At 46.0% G+C, this 19,899-nt stretch overlaps 1 protein-coding gene, 1 long non-coding RNA gene and 1 pseudogene across 4 annotated transcripts in view; 2 read left to right on the forward strand and 1 right to left on the reverse strand.

The window, feature by feature from the left end:
- Positions 1 to 18,585, reverse strand: part of CMTR1 (cap methyltransferase 1) — a 59,682-nt gene extending 41,097 nt beyond the window's left edge. For 2 of the 3 annotated variants that reach the window (XM_070418656.1, XM_070418654.1), the window contains exons 1-3: positions 18,441 to 18,585; positions 16,084 to 16,221; positions 3,464 to 3,606 (exon numbers count right to left, since the gene is read on the reverse strand). In XM_070418656.1, coding sequence (XP_070274757.1) covers positions 3,464 to 3,606; positions 16,084 to 16,216 — 276 coding nt within the window. In that variant the 5' untranslated portion in view covers positions 16,217 to 16,221; positions 18,441 to 18,585. Of the gene's footprint in view, positions 1 to 3,463; positions 3,607 to 16,083; positions 16,222 to 17,771; positions 17,791 to 18,440 lie in introns of those variants that run through there. The other variant, XM_070418655.1, reaches the window with a different exon arrangement.
- Positions 927 to 1,071, forward strand: LOC139013390 (small nucleolar RNA SNORA48; annotated as a pseudogene).
- Positions 17,771 to 19,568, forward strand: LOC139012548 (uncharacterized). Its single transcript, XR_011471877.1, has 2 exons — positions 17,771 to 18,202; positions 18,884 to 19,568. It is a non-coding gene; the product is annotated as an uncharacterized lncRNA (long non-coding RNA).
- The last annotated feature ends 331 nt before the right edge of the window (positions 19,569 to 19,899 follow it).

Below are 19,899 nucleotides of genomic sequence, written 5' to 3' on the forward strand. Positions count from 1 at the left end.
ATTCCAAAAAATTCAAGAGGAAGAAAGACTTCCAAGCTCTTTTTACAAGGCCAGCATTATCCTAATTCCAAAACCAGATGAAGACACTCCAAAGAAAGAAAATTACAGGCCAATATCCCTGACAAACATAGATACTAAAATCCTCAACAAAATATTAGCAAATAGGATCCAGCAGTACATTAAATGATCATACACCAAAATATTAGCAAATAGGATCCAGCAGTACATTAAAAGATCATACACCAGGGCCAAGTGGGATTTATTCCAGGAATACAAGGCTGATATAAACATTCACAAATCAATAAATGTGATACATCACATAAGCAAAATGAAGGATAAAAATCGTGTGATCATATCAATAGACACAGAAAAGGCAAATGACAAAATCCAGCACCCATTTATGATAAAAACTCAGCAAAGTGGGAATAAAGGGATCACACCTCAACATAATAAAGGCCATATATGAAAAACCTACAGTCAACGTCATACTCAATGGGCAAAAACTAAAAGCATTTCCTTTAAGATCAGGAACAAGACAAGGATGTCTGCTTTCACGACTCTTACTCAACATAGTACTGGAAGTCCTAGCCACAGAGAACAGACAAGAAGAAAAAATAAAAGGCTTCCAAATAGGAAAGGAGGAAGTAAAACCATCATTCTTCATAGATGATGTGATATTGTACATAAAAAACCCTAAAGACTCCACCAAAAAACTACTAGATTTAATAAATGAATTTGGCAATGTAGCAAGATACAACATTAACATCCAGAAATTAATGGCATTCTTACACATCATTAAGCTCTCAGAAAGAGAAACTAAAAACAACACCCCTATTTATCACTGCAACAACAACAACAAAATAAGATACCTAGGAATAAACTTGACCAAGGAGATAAAAGACCTTTACTCATAAAACTGTAGGATAACCCCCTGGCAATGGGCAAGGAGACACCTGATGGGTGGTGTTGCTCTTATATCAATCAGGGGCAAAGCAAACATGCAATCCTTAGTTCATCCTAGCTTGATGCCTGTCTTGCTGGCCAGAGCTGTTTCATGGCTGAGGCACATTAAAAAAAAAAAAAAAAAAAAAAAAAAAAAAAAAAAAAAACAAGAACAAACAAACCCTGTAGGACACTGGTAAAAGAAATAGAGGAAGATACCAAGTAGTGCAAGCATATATCCGTGTTCATGGACAGGAAGAATTAACATCATTAAAATGTCGTACTACCCAAAGCAATCTATAGATTCAACACAATCCCTATTAAAATACCTATGGCAGACCCCGAATAGCTGCAGCAATCCTGAGAAAAAAGAACAAAGTAGGTGGGATCTCAATACCAGATATCAAGCTGTATTACAAAGCCACTCTTCTCAAAACTGTCAGGTACTGGCACAAGAACAGACATATAGACCAATGGAATAGAACAGAGAACCCAGAAATCGGCCCAAACCACTATGCTCAATTAATATTCGACAAAGCATACAATGGAATCAAGACAGCCTCTTCAATAAATGGTGTTGGGAAATTTATATTTGGACAGATACATGCAAAAAAATGAAACTAGACCACCAACTTATACCATACACAAAAATAAACTCAAATGGATAAAGGACTTAAACATAAGACAGGAAACCATAAAAATACCAGAGGAATCCATAGGCAGCAAAATCTCAGACATATGCCGAAGCAATTTTTTCACTGATACTGCTCATAGGGCAATGGAAACTAAAGAGAAAATAAACAAATGGGACTACATCAAAATAAAAAGCTTTTGCGCAGCAAAGGAAACCATCAACAAAACAACAAGAAAGCCCACTGCATGGGAGAACATATCTGCTAATGTTTTCACTGATAAGAGTTTAATCTCCAACATTTACAGGGAACTCATACAACTTAACAAAAGGAAGATAAACAACCCAATCAAAAAATGGGCAATGGACCTAAATAGATACTTTTCAAAAGAAGACAGAAGAAAGGCCAAAAGACATATGAAAACATGTTCAAAGTCACTAATCATCCAAGAGATGCAAATCAAAACGACAATGTAGTACCATCTTACACCTGTCAGAATGGCTATCATCAACAAATCAACAAACGACAAGTGCTGGGGAGGATGTGGAGAAAAATGAACCCTCGTGCACTGCTGGTGGGATTGCAGACTGGTGAAGCCACTGTGGAGAACAGTATGGCGTTTACTCAAACTAAAAATGTAACTCCCATTTGACCCAGTGATCCCACTTCTAGGAATATATCCCAATAAACTAGAAACACCAATTAGAAAGGATATATGCACCCCTATGTTCATAGCAGCACAATTCACCATAGCTAAGATTTGGAAACAGCCTAAGTGCCCATCAGCAGATGAGTGGATTAAAAAACTGTGCTACATCTACACAATGGAATACTATGCTGCTGTAAAAAAGGAGTTCTTACCATTTGCAACAGCATGGATGAACTGGAGAGCATTATGCTAAGTGAAATAAGCCAGTCAGAGAAAGATAAATACCACATGATCTCACTCGTTTGTGGAATATAATGAACAACATAAACTGATGAACAAAAACAGATCCAGAGACAGAGAAGCATCAATCAGACCGTCAAACCTCAGAGGGAAGGCAGGGGAGAGTGGGGGTAAGGAGGAGAGATCAACTAAAGGACTTATATGCAAGCATATAGACCAAACCAATGGGCACAGACAACAGGGGGGTGAGGGTATGAGTGGGGGGGATAGGAGGTGGCGTGGGGATAAGGACACTTATGTAATAACTTAATCAATTTAAAAAAAAAAGTCGTACTACCCAAAGCAATCTATAGATTCAACACAATCCCTATTAAAATACCCATGGCATATTTCACAGACTAGGACAACTATTCCAAAAACTTATATGGAACTCAAAATGACCATGAGTAGGCAAGGACAATGAGGGCCTACAGAAGCCCAAATCAAGAGATCAACTGAAAAATTGCTTCATGCAAAACTGAGGTCTTGGAGGTTCTATAAGCTCCTGAACAGAATCATTTTTTTAAATGTCACAACTATAAGCTCATACTGAACTCTAGAGTTACTGGGCTCAATTACGTACCCCCAAAATCAGAGACCTAAATCTCAAACCCAAAGATCCTTGTCTAATAAAAGAACTCAATCCTAAGAAGATTTGTGTCTATTTCCCCTGGAGGGCGATTACCAGAAGCAGGCCTGAGCAACCACTTCACATGGATGAATTCCAAGGCACTGGTTGCCAACCGGTGGTCCGTGAGGTCCGAAAGGTTGGCGTACACTGTTCCAATGTGAACAAACCTCTACTGAAAAGAGAGCCACACTCTACTAAATTTCAGTAGCTAAAAAGCAAAGAAAAAACTCACTCCCTAGCATTTCTTCTTTTCATACCAATCAATACAAATTCCCTTCTCTCTCACAATTCTGGTGCAACTTTAGAAACCCAACCCAAGTGCCAACATACCATAAGCTTCTGGGAGACGCTATTGTACATGGAGTAGCGGGAAGAAGTTCCCTCCACAAGAGAGTCTGCTTTGAATGCATCATCAGAGCTGCGTTGCTTCCCCTCAGTCTCACTGTCAGACCCACTGAGGCTTGTGGTAGATACTAGAAAAGAAAGAAGGAAAATATTTAGGTGAGTTTATGGCACAAAATAACCTCGAGAAGTCTAACTTCATTTATCTAACTAGTGTTTAATATATGCATTACATTACACATATAAACTTAATAAAATCACTCAGGGTCAAATGCATTCTCTACCTCTTAATAACTGTGTAACCTTGGGCAAGTACCAAAAATTCCTAATGGTACTTGACATACAATGGTGACTCGAAAATATGTTTTCCTTTCCCATCTTTTCAATTTCTTTCCCTACCAGCTAAGATGGTAATAACTTCCTCACAAGTAATTAGAAGACAAAATAATGTATTTAAAGGACGTTGCTAAATGTAAACTATATTTATTGAAGATATAATTGTCAGACTAAGAGTTTCTGATTGTTTAATCTCCTTTGTTTTCAGTCCTTCAAACTTATAGGTAAGAGGGAGATTCCTATAGCACAACCTTCTTGCACAAGGTCTCCAAATAAGATGCACCTCAGCAGCTGTCAGAGTGGTGGGTTATGTGACTCCTGACCAAAAGCAGGAGGATCAACAGTCTAGATATTCACTGTGACTGGCTCTTTCCCTCTCTTTTATAGATATACTAGAGGCCCAGTGCACGAAAATCGTGCACTAGGGGAGGGGGGGTCCCCTCAGCCCGACCTGCGCTCTCTAGCACTCTGGGAGCCCTTGGGGGATGTCTGACCAACGGCTATGGCCCACTCCCCATGGGGGGGGGGGTCACAGGTGGTTGGTCAGTTGGCCCCACCCCTAATTGGGGTGGGAGGCCGATCTGGGTTGGGGCCGGGCAGGGGGAGGGGCTATGGGGGCTTGGCTGGCCACCTCGCCCTTGATCGGGGTGGCAGAGGCCAATTGGGAGTGGGGCCAGCGGGGGGAGGGCCGCAGGAGGTTGCCAGCTGGCCCCACCCGCCCGATTGGGCCAGTTCTCTGGCCGCAGTGGGCGTCATAGTGACCGGTCATTCTAGTCGTTACAGTATTCCGGTCACTGGCTTTTTATATACAGTAGGTCCTCAGGTTACGTCGAAGATCCATTCCTACAGCACGACGTCACGTGATTTTCACCGTAAGTTGGAACCCACCTACATAAGCACCTACGTCACTCACATGGAGCAAATACACACCAGTAATGAAGTGAAACAGTAAAAAAAATTTAAAAGAAAGATAACAATTCCTGACCTTTACTTGTGGTAAATACATAATAAAAAACATAAAGCACATATGTACATATGTCGAAATGATGGAACATTATTTTGTTATAAATAGATGGGAGATGGCAACGTAACCACGAAACGACGTACGTCAAGTCCAATGAAACCCGAGGACTGCCTGTATATAGATGAATTTCTTAACTTGAAAGCTATTTCAACCCAATGTAATTTTACCCAGATAAGGTCTTAGGCAAACCCACCCCAATTTGGAAATAAACTGTGTATCTCAAAAAATTTTATTAAATTTATGCATATTCTGCCCAGCTGGCGTGGCTCAGTAGTTGAGTGTCAACCTATGAACCAGAGGTCACAGTTCAATTCCTGGTCAAGGCACATGCCTGGATTTTGGGCTCAATCCCCAGTATGGGGTATGCAGGAGGAGGCCAATCAATGATTCTCATCACTGATGTTTCTCTCTTTCTTTCTCTCTTCCCCCCACCCATCCTTCCTCTCTGAAATCAATAAAAAGATTTTTTTTTTTAATTTTTAAAAATGTATGCACATTTCCATTAAAAATGGTATTAATTGCAAGCAAGTAAAACTGCAGAACAGGAAACGGGGGGGGGGGGGGGGGTGTTGAATCTGAACCCAAGGCTTGAGAAGTTATGTAATGCTCAACAGTATACACATCTACACTAATAAAAGAGAAACATGGTAATTAGCGTACGACCGCTACCCTTCCCATTAGCTAATCAGCATATCCTTATGCAAATTAACTATCTGCCAAGATGGTGGCCGGCAGCCAGGCAGCTGGAAGCGAACATGAGGCTTGCTTGCTCCAGTGACTGCAGACTCCAACGTTCCCCGCCTGACTTGCCGGCCTCTGAGGTGGCAGTCTGAAACATTCTAACAAATATAGAAGCTAACACATTGTTTCGATTATAGAACACTCAGCAGCGGAAGCCTCAGAGCTAGAGCCAGAGCTAAAGCTGGCCCAGAATAAAATTTAAAAAAGAGAAAAAAAAGGAGCAGTTGGGAGCTTCAGTCAACAACCACCAGCCTGAAAGCAGCCTCAGCCCCTCACCCAGACTGGCCAGGCACCCCAGTGGGGACCCCCACCCTGAAGGGTGTGTGACCAGCTGCAAACAGCCATCATCCCCTCATCCAGGCTGGCCAGGCACCCCAGTGGGGACCCCCACCCTGATCCAGGACACCCTTCAGGGCAAACCAGCCGGCCCCCACCCGTGCACCAGGCCTCTATTCTATATAGTAAATGGGTAATAGAATCAGCGTGACAGGGGGCAGCGCCCAAACCCCCTGATCGCCCTGTGGCTCTGTGTGTGACAGGGGGCGGGGCCACAGCCTCCCTATCCACCCTGCTCTGTTCGTGACAAGGGAAGGCGCCCCAACCCCCTGATCAGCCCTGCTCTGTGCCTGATAGGGGGGAGCTCCCCAATCCCCTGATCGCCCTGTGGCTCTGTGTGTGACAGGGTGCGGCGGCCCAACCCCCTGATCGGCCCTGCTCTGTGTGTGACAGGGTAGAGCCATAACCTCCCCATCGGCCCTGCCCTGGGTGTGACAGTGGCTGCGCCCCAACCCCCTGATCGGTCCTGTTTTGTGGGTGATAGAGGGCGGCGCCCCAACCCCCCTCCCCCACGGGCCCTGCTCTGGTGTGACGGGGTAGAGCCATAACATCCCCTCTGTGCGTGACAGGGTATGGAGCCCCAACCCCGATGGTCCCTGCTCTGTGCATGACAGGGGGCAGCGCCCCAACCCTGATTGGCCCTGCTCTGTGCGTGACAGGGGGTGGCGCTGCAACCTCCCCATCGACCCTGCCTTGAGTGTGACAGGGGGTGGTGCCCCAACTCCCCAATCAGCCCTGCTCTGAGCCCGACCAGGGGCTGCACCTAGGGATTGGGCCTGCCCTCTGCCACCCAGGAGCAGGCCTAAGCCAGCAGGCTGTTATCTCCTGAGGGGTCCCAGACTGCGAGAGGGCACAGGCCGGGCTGAGGGACCCCCCCCCCCAACCCCCCAAGTGCACAAATTTTTGTGCACCGGGCCTCTAGTCTCATTAATAAGTTACTATGCTTGAGAGAAGGCAAGGGGGAAGAAATTAACCAAAGAACTTATATGCATACTAGAGGCCCAGTGCACGAATTCATGCATGGGTGCTGTCCGGCTGGCCTGGCCTCAATCAGGATGGATCGGGGCTTGGCCTGTCAGGAGGAGGAGATGGCAGAAGGTTGGCCGGCCGGCCCGCCCCGTTACAGGTGGGTGTGGGGTGCCGATCAGGGACCAGTGGCCTTGGGGAAAGGACTTGGGTGGTTGACCAGCCGGCTTTTTATATACAGTAGGTCCTCTGTATCAGGGTGGGGGGGCCAATCTGGGGTGGGGCCAGCTGGGGGGGAGGAACTGCAGGCTGATCAGGGTGGTGGAGATCCATTGGGGGTGTGGCTAGCCGGGGGGAGGGGCTGCAGGAGGTTGGCCACCAGCCCTGCCCCCTATTGGGGTTGGGGTGTGATCAGGGGCGGGCCGGCTGGGGCAAGGGGCTGCAGGCCTATAGTGGTGGGAAGGGCTGATCAAGGGCTCGGTTGGCAGGGGGGGAACAGAGGGGGCATTTTGGCCGGCAGGCCCCACTCTTGATTGGAGTGGGAGAGTCCGATCAGGGGCAGGCCGGCAGGGGGGAGGGGCCGCAAGGTTGGTCACCAGCCCCACCCCCTGATTGGGCCGTTTCGCTGGCCAGAATGGGCGTCATAGCGACCGGTTGTTAGGTCATTATGGTCATTACGGTAGCTGCCTTTTTATATATATAGATATGCATAACCTATGGACATAGACAATAGTGTGATGAAGGCCAGGGGGTGGGAGCGCTCAATGGAGATAAAAAAGGGGGATATTTGTAAAACTTTCAACAATAAATTTTTTAAAAAGAGAAAATAAAATTTTTAAAAGGAATAAATTATTTTTCAGTTTATGTGTATTGTTCTTTCAAACACCCATTAGTTAGAAGGATATAAATGCTTATTATTTAGACCTAAATTTTTAATAAACTGAAATGTTAGGTACTTCTTTTGGTCTAGGAGCAAGGTGAAAAAAGTTAGTGTGGCACTAAGGGTCCAAGACCCAAGAAAATTTGAGAAGCTCTGCTCTATATATTGGAATAGATAGATCACCCAGACATTGTCAAATGAATAATAGAAAAGCGAGACCATATACATGAGCATGGAATCCTACCTTCTGTGAACTGATCCATCCACTTCCCTATGAGAATACAAACTTGCTGAGGGTTGACATCTGAGAGGAGGGAAGCCTTCCCCAACACCCAGGCCTGATTCTCCCTTCCACCCACTGGGCTCCAGCAGCACCAGTATCACATCAGCACAGCACTCATCACATTGCCTGAGAGCCACTTATTTGGACAGGGTCACTGCTAAAGATCAGGAGCTGCGTCACAGTCAACTTTCTATCTCCCACACCTGGACTGAGGCTTTCAACTTAACAGAAATTACTTAAGTGCTCACTGTAGTGAATTTAAGTGACTCTCATCTTGTTGCCACCTTTGCTAAGCACCTACTGAGTGTACAGCTCTTTAAGATATTTCCTCTGGCCCTGGCCCAGCAGCTCAATTGGTTAGACTATTGTCCCCATATGTCAAGGTTGTGGGGTTTGATCACTGGTCAGGACACATACAAAAATCAACCAGTGAATGCATAAATAAGTAGAACAACAAATCTCTCTCTTCCTTCCTCTCTCTAAAAATCAATCAATAAATAAAAATTTTAAAGTAAGTTATTTCCTTTTACACCACGTCGTACAAGTAGTCCAAGTACAAGTAGTAAGAATTCAGCCCTCAGAAGCATCATTACATTTGTTCAAACCCTAGAGTAAACAACACCAAGAGGGAACCCTAATATAAACTATGGGCTCTGAGAGAATGATGTGCCATTCGGTGGACTGCTCAACCAATCGCTATGACGTGCACTTACCACCAGGGGGCAGATGCTCCTTACTGCTGGGGTCTGGCCTATCGGGACTAGACGAGAAGGCCGGACATACCCTGGAGACCTCCCATGGTCCTTCCCCAGCCGACCAGCCCCCATCAACCCCAATCAGGACTAGGTGAGATGGCCCAATTAGCCCTGATCATCCCCCAGACCGAGGGACCCCACCCATGCACGAATTCATGCACCGGGCTTCTAGTCAATTATAACAGATGTCCATTCTAGTGAGGTATGTTGATAATGGGGAAGGCTATGCATGTGTAGAGATACCTTTGTACTTTCTTCTCAATTTTGCTGTGAACCTTAAACTGCTCTTAAAAAAAAAAGTCTTTAAAAAAATTTTTTTTAAGATAAAACACTAACAAAAAGTTTGAGCATGAGAATAGAATACCTATATCCTAAAAGAGAACTGGCTCCTACTAGATCATAATATTTAGTAGCCTCCCCATCACCACCACCCCAGTAGGCTGACATATGGAATCTATCAGAGTCCAAAATATTGATATCCTTTAACAGATCAGACAACAAATTTGGTTCAGGACCTATTCTACAAAAGGTCCATGCTACATACAACCAGGTACTATCCAAAAGTAACAATCCTACCCTAAGAGAGCCTAAAAATCTAATAGCTAAGATAAACATACATTTTTTAATGATTTAACATTTTGCAAAAGAAAGAAAAAGCAGGTGAACATGTTTTTAAAAATCAGAATAAACTTAAAACCAAAATCCTGGCTCCTAAGCAGTTAGCAAAGAGGAGTTCTGGTTGAGAATGTCTGTGTATGAGAGGCACCAAATCTGCCCCTTCCGCTTAAGGTGGCTATCCAACTCCCTTAACAAGGAGCCAATTTGGTGTTGTTTTCGTGTGTGTGTGTGTGTGTGTGTTTTATTGATTTTTAAAGAGGGAGGGGGAAAGGAGGGGGAGAAAGGGAGGGAGGAAGGGAGGGAGGAAAGGAGGGAAAAAGGGAGGGAGGGATAGAAGGAGAAGGAGAAAGGGAAGGAAACATTGATTGGTTGCCTCTTGTATGTGCCCTGACTGGGGATTGAACCCACAACCTGGGTATGTGCCCTTACTGGGATGATGCTCCAACCAATTGAGCCAAACAGCCAGAGCAGGAGCCAACTTGTTTACATGGACCAATGCAGCACCACATCACAGAGTGCCAAAGTGCCACACTCAAAGAAAGACCCAGAACATTAACAGTGAGTAACCATGGAAACTGAGAAGTGAAATTTATTTTGTTTTGCACTTTTCTGCCTTTCTATGGGAGAAATAAGAATACATTCTTTTGAAAATTAGGGTTATGCCTGGCTGGTATGGCTCAGGGGTTGAGCATCAACCCATGAACCAGGAGGTCACAGTTCAATTCCCGGTCAGAGAACATGCCCGGGTTGCTGGCTCCATCCCCAGTAGGGGGCATGTAGGAGGCAGCCAATCCATGATTCTCTCTCATCATTGATGTTTCTCTCTCTCTATCCCTCTCCCTTCCTCTTTGAAATCAATAAAAAAAGAATTTAAATAAAGAAATTAGGGTTAAAAAAATAAAACTATTGAGAAATAAAGTACCATTCCAAGCCTTGGAAAGAGTTTGTTTCCTTTCCAGAGAAATCTTCAGAGGACATCAGATCTGAGGGAAAAGAACTCCTGAATGACTGGAGACTGAGCGTGGGCCTTCCATCTATTCTTTCCAGTGAGGAGAGAGGTGCTCTGTAAGAGAGTGCCCACATGCTACAGAACCACCGTCCAAAGGTGCAGCTTCTCTTCACGCAGCTGCTTCCCTGCCTTCCACCTGCACTGCTTAGTGCAGAAAAAGGTGGGGCCAGGAATGCGAACAGCTCCCCACTCGGGCCCTATATTTTCCTTCGGGGCAGCCCAGGAATCCCGGGTCCTGACTCAACAGAAGCTATAACATTAAATCAGTTATTATTCTTTTCACCGGTTGTCTGGGGATGCATAGGTCTATCTATGCGAAGGTTAGGAACACCTGGCAGACTCAAAGGACAGTGTGCACTTGGTCCAGCTCTAGGGAGCTGCCAGGATGTCAGGTTTGCTTGCCCCATTAATGGGCATCCATCTATAGTATAAATATCATTCCTGAGCATGCAGGGTTCCTGCCACCCTCAGATCTCAGAGAGAGCTCTGTTGTTTTCTTTATCTTCATCACATTTTTGGACCAAAATGGCAGAAAGAACCTAATTTAGGTGGAGGGTTCATTAGGCAAATCAGTGATGATTCTGGTACAATGATCTTTCCACTCCATTTCTCTTCCCTAGGTGTCACCTAACGTACAGCTGCCCTGTCCAGATTCTGAGAGCGGGGCTGATGGGAGCTAAAATACCATCCTACTAGATAGACATTTCTTTGTGAGGTCAAGAATTATGATGGATGAACAGATAACCCTTATTTCTCTTTTATTTCATGTGGTATGTGAAGCCAATTCTTAGCCTGACAGGATTTAAGACAGAGTTCCCCAGATTAGTCCCAATGTCCACAGACTATTACAGCTACTACTCATTTTTACCCCTGGGCCTTTGGGGCCACTCTTTTCAGATGAAAAAGAGACAATTGCTGTGGCTGCAGCAGAAACTAAAGAGGAGGTTTAGCCCCCCAAGACTGCTAAAAATTTAGCAAACACTGAACAGACACTCTTGTAATGAGGGTATAAATTAACGGGACTAATAAGTCAGTCTATTAAAATCATTAGTTTCATTAAGAATGTGCCAAAGCTGGGTGGCATTCCCATTTACCTCCCAGGAGCCCCTCTTCTAAAATCTATCTGGGAGCCCAAAACATTACTTAGAGTTTTCATTTACGATTTCTCTCTACCTGATAGAGGGCATTACTCTTAAGTCATTTTAAAGGAAGAGGCTTCCCAGCTACTGGCCAAATCTTTGATAAGGCAACAGAACAGTAGAGCAAACATGCCAAGATTAGAAATGACAGTGACAACACACAAGGAGGGGCAGATCCAAACACCAGTGGCCACGGTGGGCAGCACAAAGATACAGAAGAATAAATTATGGATTTTAATAAACATCTCATCCCGCCTAACAACTGCTGTGGAATACACTCATTCCTGTTTAAAGACTCAATTTCTTCTTCATGCCAGACAAATGGTAACTCGTTAGAGCAATTTAAACAGGTACCGATAAAGGAAGTTTTTGATTAAGGTCATGAATCTGGACTGACAGGAAAGCAATGGTGTTTCAGGGAAAATAGCCTATTTAGGGAAGACTTAAGTCTGGTAGAGGGGAGGCACTGTTAGTGCGGTGCTGAGGAAGGACCCTGGCAGCTTCCAAGGCACATGCTGTGGGAGGGCCAGATGCACACACCTAAGGACCAGTGTCCCTGTGAGAAACAACCAAAAAGGCCCTGGCCGGTTTGCTCAGTGGATAGAGCATCGGCCTGTGGATGAAGGGTCCCAGGTTTGATTCTGGTCAAGGGCACATACCTCGGCTGCAGGCTCCTCCCCAGCCCAGGCCCTGGTCGGGGCTTGTGCAGGAGACAACCAATAGATGTATTTTTCTCACATCTATATTTGTCTCTGTCTTTCCCTCTTTCTAAAAAAAACAAAAATCAATGGAAAAATATCCTCAGATGATGATTAAAAAAAAGTAACCGAAATGAACAAAATGACCTCCACCTGTCTTTCACTTCAAAAGGTTGTTATTTAATAGCAAATTTCCAAGAGTTTATTTAGGCTCTAAAGTACCTTTAAACTTCTCTTAAAATGTTCAAAATAATCACATGATGCCGCAGTGGCCATGACAACATCCCTTTCTTCTTTACCCTGGTCAGATGATATCAGTCTCAGACCTGGCAATATAGCTACCTTGTCAATAATGTAAAATAAACTGATTAAATTAAAAAGACCTATTAATGAGTCATCACACTGATCTAGCAGAAATCACACAACCCGACTGGCGTGGCTCAGTGGTTGAGCATTGACCTATGAACCTGGAGGTCACAATTTGATTCCCAGTGAGGACTCATGCCCAGGCTGCAGGCTGGATCCCCAATGTGGAGCATGCAGGAGGCAGCCGATTAATGATTCTCTCTCATCATTGATGTTTCTATCTCTCTCCCTCTCTAAAATAAAAAATATGTATATTAAAAAAAAGAAGAAACAGCAGAACAAACAAGGCCCAGCAGACAGAAATAGTAACTACTGTTTTTTTGTTTTTCAAATTATACTCCCTAAAGAGCATTTTTCAATCACCCATTTGAACAGTATATGCAGGTTGAAGTGGTTGGAACAAAAAGAAACACACCTGCTTTAATGCTATGACTTAATGGGTATGTAGTTTCTGGTGAGACAGTAACTACCAGGGCACACTGTCCAGGGGATGGATGCCTTAGAGGAGCCAATGCAGAACAGAAATGATATAAATGCTCATAAGTACTTAATGAAATGATCTTCTGTAGACTGGAAAGCAGGCAAAATGAAAGAGGTGAAGCATTTTAAGCTTCTTGGAAAAGATACTACTGTTGCCTTCTATCAATTTTATTCAGTAAATATTTACTGAGCATTTACTCCATGCCAAGCACAGGGTTGGGTGGGGGGGTGGGGGGGGGAGGAGCAATCTTGCTGAAGTCACTAGACTCTAGTCCTCAGAGTTTTTGTGTCGATGTGGAGCTGCCCCATCCTAAAATAAGTTGACCCAGGGAAATCTGGCATGTTCGCTTGCCTCTACCTCCTGCCTCATTTTCTGCAAATGAAAGGGACCAAATGGCCTATTGCCAAAAGCATACACAGTACTGGCCACCTCTAGACTTCCATTCTGCACACACGGCAGCAGCAGTCAATCCTGAGTCATACGGTGCTACTTGCAGAAAAGGTTAAAGCTATTTGGTACAATTCAAGGGAGTCTGTGAGGGGGAGAGAGCTAATCTCAATTCACAGTCACATTTTTAAAAGCTTGAAATTTAAATCAGACTGGTTCCCTTGAAAGATCCTTAACCATATACACTTACCTTCCTCTACCTGGACATTGTGCTCTCCTTACTTCAGAGAGATGTTACTTGAGAGCAAATGTTCCCCAAGAGCCCCTTGGAACTAGATACCGCCACCACCTAAGTGTCATTTATTCCTCCAGGCATGCTCTCCCTTCTTCCCTTGTAGGCCTCTCTCTCCTCATACCCCAGAGCCCTACCCAAGGAGACCCCCCACCTTCACCAAGCTGCTTAAAAATTGCAGGTAAGAACCAAAATTCCCTTTCCTCAATAGTCCCTAGGCAAATGCACCAATGTTTTTTACCTTCCTACTTAGTAACCTGTTACATATAGCCTTTCTCACCTATCCTGGAACTCAACATGACAACTTTAAAGGCACACATATCTCCACACACAAGTTTATGAGTCTCTTATCCAGCCAGGACCTCAGCCACACCAAATGCTTCATTAGCTGTGCCACCTGCCAAGCTCCTCCTCTCTGGACCAGCTTCTCAGTACAGCTGATGAGTAACTGCCCTTCAATTAACCTACCTACCACTTACTAGTATGAATAAACTAAATTTTCTACCACCCTCAAAGGATGCTTCACACCCTTACAGTTACCAATCTGTTACCAAATTTCATTTCAGTTTACCAGTGGCCCAGCAGATGATCCAAAATGCAAGACAGCTGGTTAAGTAGTGTCTCCCAAAAGGTTTCGTCACCTAGTCTGGAACGGGACATTTGGAAATGGGATGTTTGTAGATGTAATCAAGTTAAATGAGGTCATACTATATTAGGGGGGGCCCTGATGTCCTTAAAAGAAGAGGGAAATTTGAACACAGAGACAGAGGCAGAGACTGGAATTATGCTACTATAAGCCAAGGAACAGCAAGGACAGCCAGCAACCACCAAAAGATAGAAGAGGCAGAAAAGCATTCCCCCCAAGAGCCTTAGGAGGGAATATGGCCTTGCTGACACCTTGCTTTTGGACTTCTGGCCCGTGAAGAATAAATTCCTGTTGATATAAGCCACCCGGTTTGTAATTTGTTACAGCAGTCCTGGGAAATTAATACAGCTAGTAATTCTGGGTAAATGCAAATACAGCTACTTCTAATTGCTTGGTATTTGAGGCAAGCTCATAGACTAGCAGTTCTCAACCTGTGGGTCGCGACCCCTTTGGGGGTCGAACAACCCTTTCACAGGGGTCGCCTAAGACCATCAGAAAACACATATATAGCCCTAACCGGTTTGGCTCAGTGGATAGAGCATCAGCCTGCAGACTCAAGGGTTCCAGGTTCGATTCCGGTCAAGGGCATGTACCTTGGTTTCGGGCACATCCCCAGTGGGGAGTGTGCAGGAGGCAGCTGATCGATGTTTCTCTCTCATCGATGTTTCTAACTCTCTATCCCTCTCCCTTCCTCTCTGTAAAAAATCAATAAAATATGTTTTAAAAAAAACAAACACATATATAATTACATATTGTTTTTGTGATTAATCACTATGCTTTAATTATGTTCAATTTGTAACAATGAAAATACTTCCTGCATATCAGATATTTACATTACGATTCATAATAGTAGCAAAATTATAGTTATGAAGTAGCAACGAGAATAATTTTATGGTTGGGGGTCACCACAACATGAGGAACTGTATTAAAGGGTCGCGGCATTAGGAAGGTTGAGAACCATTGTCCTAGACACTTTACAATTTCTCACAGAAAGCATCTGTGTAAACTGTGAATGTCCATAATCCTAAGAAACAGGCAAAGCAAAATGTTACTTTCAGCTAAATGAGTGAAATCCTTTGAGCTTAATGTAAACAGTGAATACTGGCATGTTCCAATTCATTTGGGTATTTTTGCTCACAACTGCTGAGGGAATTGAGAAAACAATGCAAAACACTAAGGGGAATTAGGCCACAGCCCTGCAGCAAGAGCCTCAGGATCATTAACATCTGTTAAAAGCACGAGATGAGCAAGGCGTGTGCTTCACAGATGTTGCATTTTTGTTTTTTACAAATTGAAGGCAAGACGCTCTGTTTACGACTCACTATTGCGGTGATCTGAAACCAAACTCGCAGTATGTTCAAGGTATGCCTGTACTTACACCTGGTTTATGGCAGCAAAAGAGTGCCACCTGCTGAAGGACCAGCAACAAAACTACTGCACTTTGTAAAAATTCCAATTTTCTATTTAAAACAAAGTCCCCCCATTCCTATTAGGAGAATGGCAGGAAGGAAGAAAGTCTACAGCCAACCTATCTCTGCAGAATTTGCCTAATTTTCCGCAAGGAGCAGTGGACTGTAGTCTGCCCAATTTAGGCTCCAGGGACTCACATAACCAGATGACCAGTGGCCTCAGACCACACAGGCAAGCATACCTTTGGCTGCATGATTGATAGACGAGGGAGGTTCATCATCAGATGTAGAGCTGAGGCTCAGGGCAAGCTCTGCAACTCTTTTCTTCTGTTTCTTGATAGGGGCAGTGCACTCTGGATCATTTCTCCTCTTCATTGTTACTGCAACCATAAATCCAGACAAGACAGTCAGCTGCTCATGTCAGAGTCTCTAGGATCAGAGCAGGGATTCTAGAGTATAAATTATAAATGGGATGGGATTTGGCAACTCCAAACCACTTCCAGTGCCAGCACTTGAACAGCCTCTTCCTCAAAGAGGTCCAGTATGGATGCTAGCCAAGCTTGGGTTTTCAAAAATAGCCCTTAGTTTCACTGTAAAATGTGGTACTCACAGACTCAGAGGCCTCTGGGCCATTCATGTCAGATACCAAAGTCGTGGACCAACTCCACACACTACGGGGGGAAAAGCCTTGGGAAACTGTTATTCTATACTTTGATGCAACACTGGCCATGTTTAACAACAATGTACCTTGGAAATGTATTATGGAACTACTAACCAGTGACTATTAACCAATGACTATTAACCAATAATTACCAAGGTGAACAGACCATCCCAGAATGATTGTTCTACCACCGTTATTCTTTTACCCATATGATACATTGTTTCTTGTGTTGTTTTTGTTTGTTTACTTCAGGATGTTTAAAAACATGAAAAAACTGGGAAAGGAATGGAAGCACTGGTTGACTTAGGACTGAGGAAATATGAGGGAGAAAGTTACTGGAACTGGATGTAGCCATAGCATAAGACTCATGTACAAAAGTAGTAATTTTAAGAACAGAAACCCACCTCCACAAAAAAAGAAAAGAAAGAAAACAGGCAGGCACCATGCCACCATCACCCATGCCCATGGGTAGGTACATGAGGTAAGTATGAGAAAAAATAATAATAATAATAAGCCTTAGTCGGTTTGGCTCAGTGGATAGAGCCTCCCCCTGAGGACAGAAGGGTCACGAGTTCGAGTCAGGGCAGGGGCAGGTACCACCACCTTGCAGGCTCCTGCCCTGCCCGGCCCTCCTGAGGGCCAGCAGGGGGCAACCAATTCTCTCCCATTGATATCTCTCTCTGCCTTTCCCTCTCTCTTCCACTCTCTAAAAAATCAATGGAAAAATATCCTCGGGTGAGGACTTTTTTTAAAAAATGTGATGGAAGAGATTAAGAAGACCCTGATATCTTAAAAAATGATGGAGTTAAAGAGCAACCAATAGTAGTGAATACAGTGTGGTTTATACACAGCTGACTGGCCGTAACAGGACTCAGAAAAAGGACTCAAAACAGAAGCCAACAAGGCTGCAATCCTTGGGGAAGAGGAGGTGCAGGGGCAAAAGAACAGACTTACAATAAAACCCAAAGATACCAGTGATCCCGTCGACCTCACAAAAACCCGAATCACATGTGTCCCTTATTTCCAGCTCAAAGATGAGCCCGTCAACCGAATGCATAACCTTATCCTTCCCAGGGAGGCAGCCCCTCTCTCTCCAGGCACAGGCAGAGGCTCTCCTGGGGTCGTAGGAAGAACAGAAGACACTGAACCAACAGCAAGCAGCACCAAGCTGAGCCACATTTCCTTTTAAACCTATCTTATATCCTCGCCCCCCGCCGCCCCGCCAAAAAAAAAAAATCCATAACAAAAGCAAAAAATAAAAGGCCCCACTGGTCCTTAGTGCCTCTGGAGACGGAGCAGGGGGACTCCATGTGGACAGCGCTGGGGTGGGCGCAGGAACAGGCGAGGAAACCGCTGTGTGACGGGAAGGGTGCTGTCGCTCTCTCCAATCCACCTTAGGCTGGAGCCTTCCGCCTCATCTCATCCGCCCTCCCACTTCTCCGCTGGAGAAGACGGCGGCCGCGACGGGAGGCCGCACAGCTGCCTGGTGCCCCGCTCCCGGGACCTACGCAGGCCCGAGGGCGCGCCGGCGGGGAACTTCCGAGGGGAAGGCCTGGCTCTACCCGCGGCCGCCCCGGGCAAGGGCTTCCCAATCCCCGCTCCAGGCTGCTCCCCCTGGGCCTCGGGTTCGCTCGGCCGCCCCCGCTCACGGAGGGAAGAGACGCGCTCCCCTCTCCCCGGACCCGTGTCTCCACTGGAAGGTAACGTGAATGTGTGCGTGTGCGCGCGGAGACCAAGTCGGCGGCGGCTCCGCTCCGGGAGCTGGAGGAGCGATGTGGGGGTGGGGGGGAGGGAGGAGGGACGAGAGAAGGGGCGAGAAGGCGGCGGGGTCAGCCCGCGCGCGGGTGCGGGTGCGGGGCCGAGGCGGCGGTGGAGGGGAGGATGCTGAGCCCGCGCGCCCGCCCGCCCGCTGCCCCCGGGCCGCGCGCCGGCACTCACACGGAGGGGAGAGGGCGAGCTGCCAGGGAGCGGAGAGGGGGGTCAGGCCACCGCTGCCGCCGCCGCTACCGGGCCCGGCCCTGCTGCCGCCAGGACCGCCAGCTCCTCCCTCACTTTCGTTTCCCCAGCCAGTCCCGGTGCGCCGCCCCGCCGTCGCGCTCCGGTCCCGCCCTGCGGGCCGCGCCGCTTGATGACGTCACGCGGCCGCTCCCTCGCCCGGCCGGGTCCGGCCCGGGGAAGACCTCGAGGGTTCCGGCCGCCCCGCCCCCCCGCCCGGCGGCCCAGGGAGCATGCGCGGGAGCCCGGCCAGGCGAGGATACGAAAGCAAAATAACCGAGTATCTTCTCTTCCGGCTCCGCGGCCGGAAAACAAATAAATGCTAAAAGGGCCGGGTGTCGTCACATCGCCGCATCTCACTTCACCTTATTACATTCATTTTACAGATTAAGGGAAGTTTAACGAGGTGGCCGGTACACTGGTTGAGGGCAGAAACCCAGGCTTCCTGTTGACGATGCATCCCCAGCATCCAGCGTACAGAACATCCTCAGCAGACGTTGAGCAGAGGTGGGGAAGATGGAGGGAATACCGTCTTTGGCAACTTACCACGTGGACGCAGATGGCTCCCCCTTCCAAACCCGTCCTTCAGTTTCCAGGCCAAAATGACTAAAAGTCTGCAGAGCATCCCCAGTCACTTCACACCCAAAATGCAAATCCGACATTATGCTTTCGCATAAGCCTACTCTGTTCCCAGGGAATAGCACCACCATTCATGCTGTTGGTCCGAACAGAATCTGAGGAGGCCCCGTCTCATTTTCCAGTCTCCGATGTCTCCTTCATGGAGTTCACCTCATAATTACTTCTCAAATCTATCCATTCTTCTTCCACCCCATTGCCACTACCCTCTCTCACTAGGATTTCTCCAATCATCTCCAACTCATTCTGCCTGTCTCCAGTCGAAATCTCTCTGGTGCATAAAACCAACGTGATTTTTAAAACATTTTTATTCTGATCTTGTCACAACTTGTCAATGATTAAAACCCATCAATAGCTGCCACTTCTCTGAGGTTGAAGCTACTGTCCTTAAGATGGCTGTGTTAACGTAAAAAAACCATTGAAACCTGTAAAGAATTTTTGTGAGTTTATTTGAGCCAAACTGTCGACATATGCCGGGAAGCAGAACTTAACGAACTGAGATAGTGCTCAGGAGAATGGCAGGGTTACATCCGTATTTATACATTGCAATCAAAGGAGGGATGTAGGTGGGTTACATGAAATTCATTGGTGATAGATTAAGGAGGAGGGATAAAGCAAAGCAGGGAAACCCCTGGGATTGGATAAAAAGTAAAATGATGGACACATACGTGGGTGGGTGCAGGAACAATTAACATGATGAAGGAATTTGTGGTATCTGTCCTGGGACCCAGCACACCTGGTTGTGCCCCAGGGGCTCCAGATAAAG

This window comes from Myotis yumanensis, unplaced genomic scaffold (genome assembly GCF_028538775.1).
Source record: "Myotis yumanensis isolate MYYU_CA2020_CCGP unplaced genomic scaffold, mMyoYum1.0.hap1 SCAF_6, whole genome shotgun sequence".
Lineage (NCBI taxonomy): Eukaryota > Metazoa > Chordata > Mammalia > Chiroptera > Vespertilionidae > Myotis > Myotis yumanensis.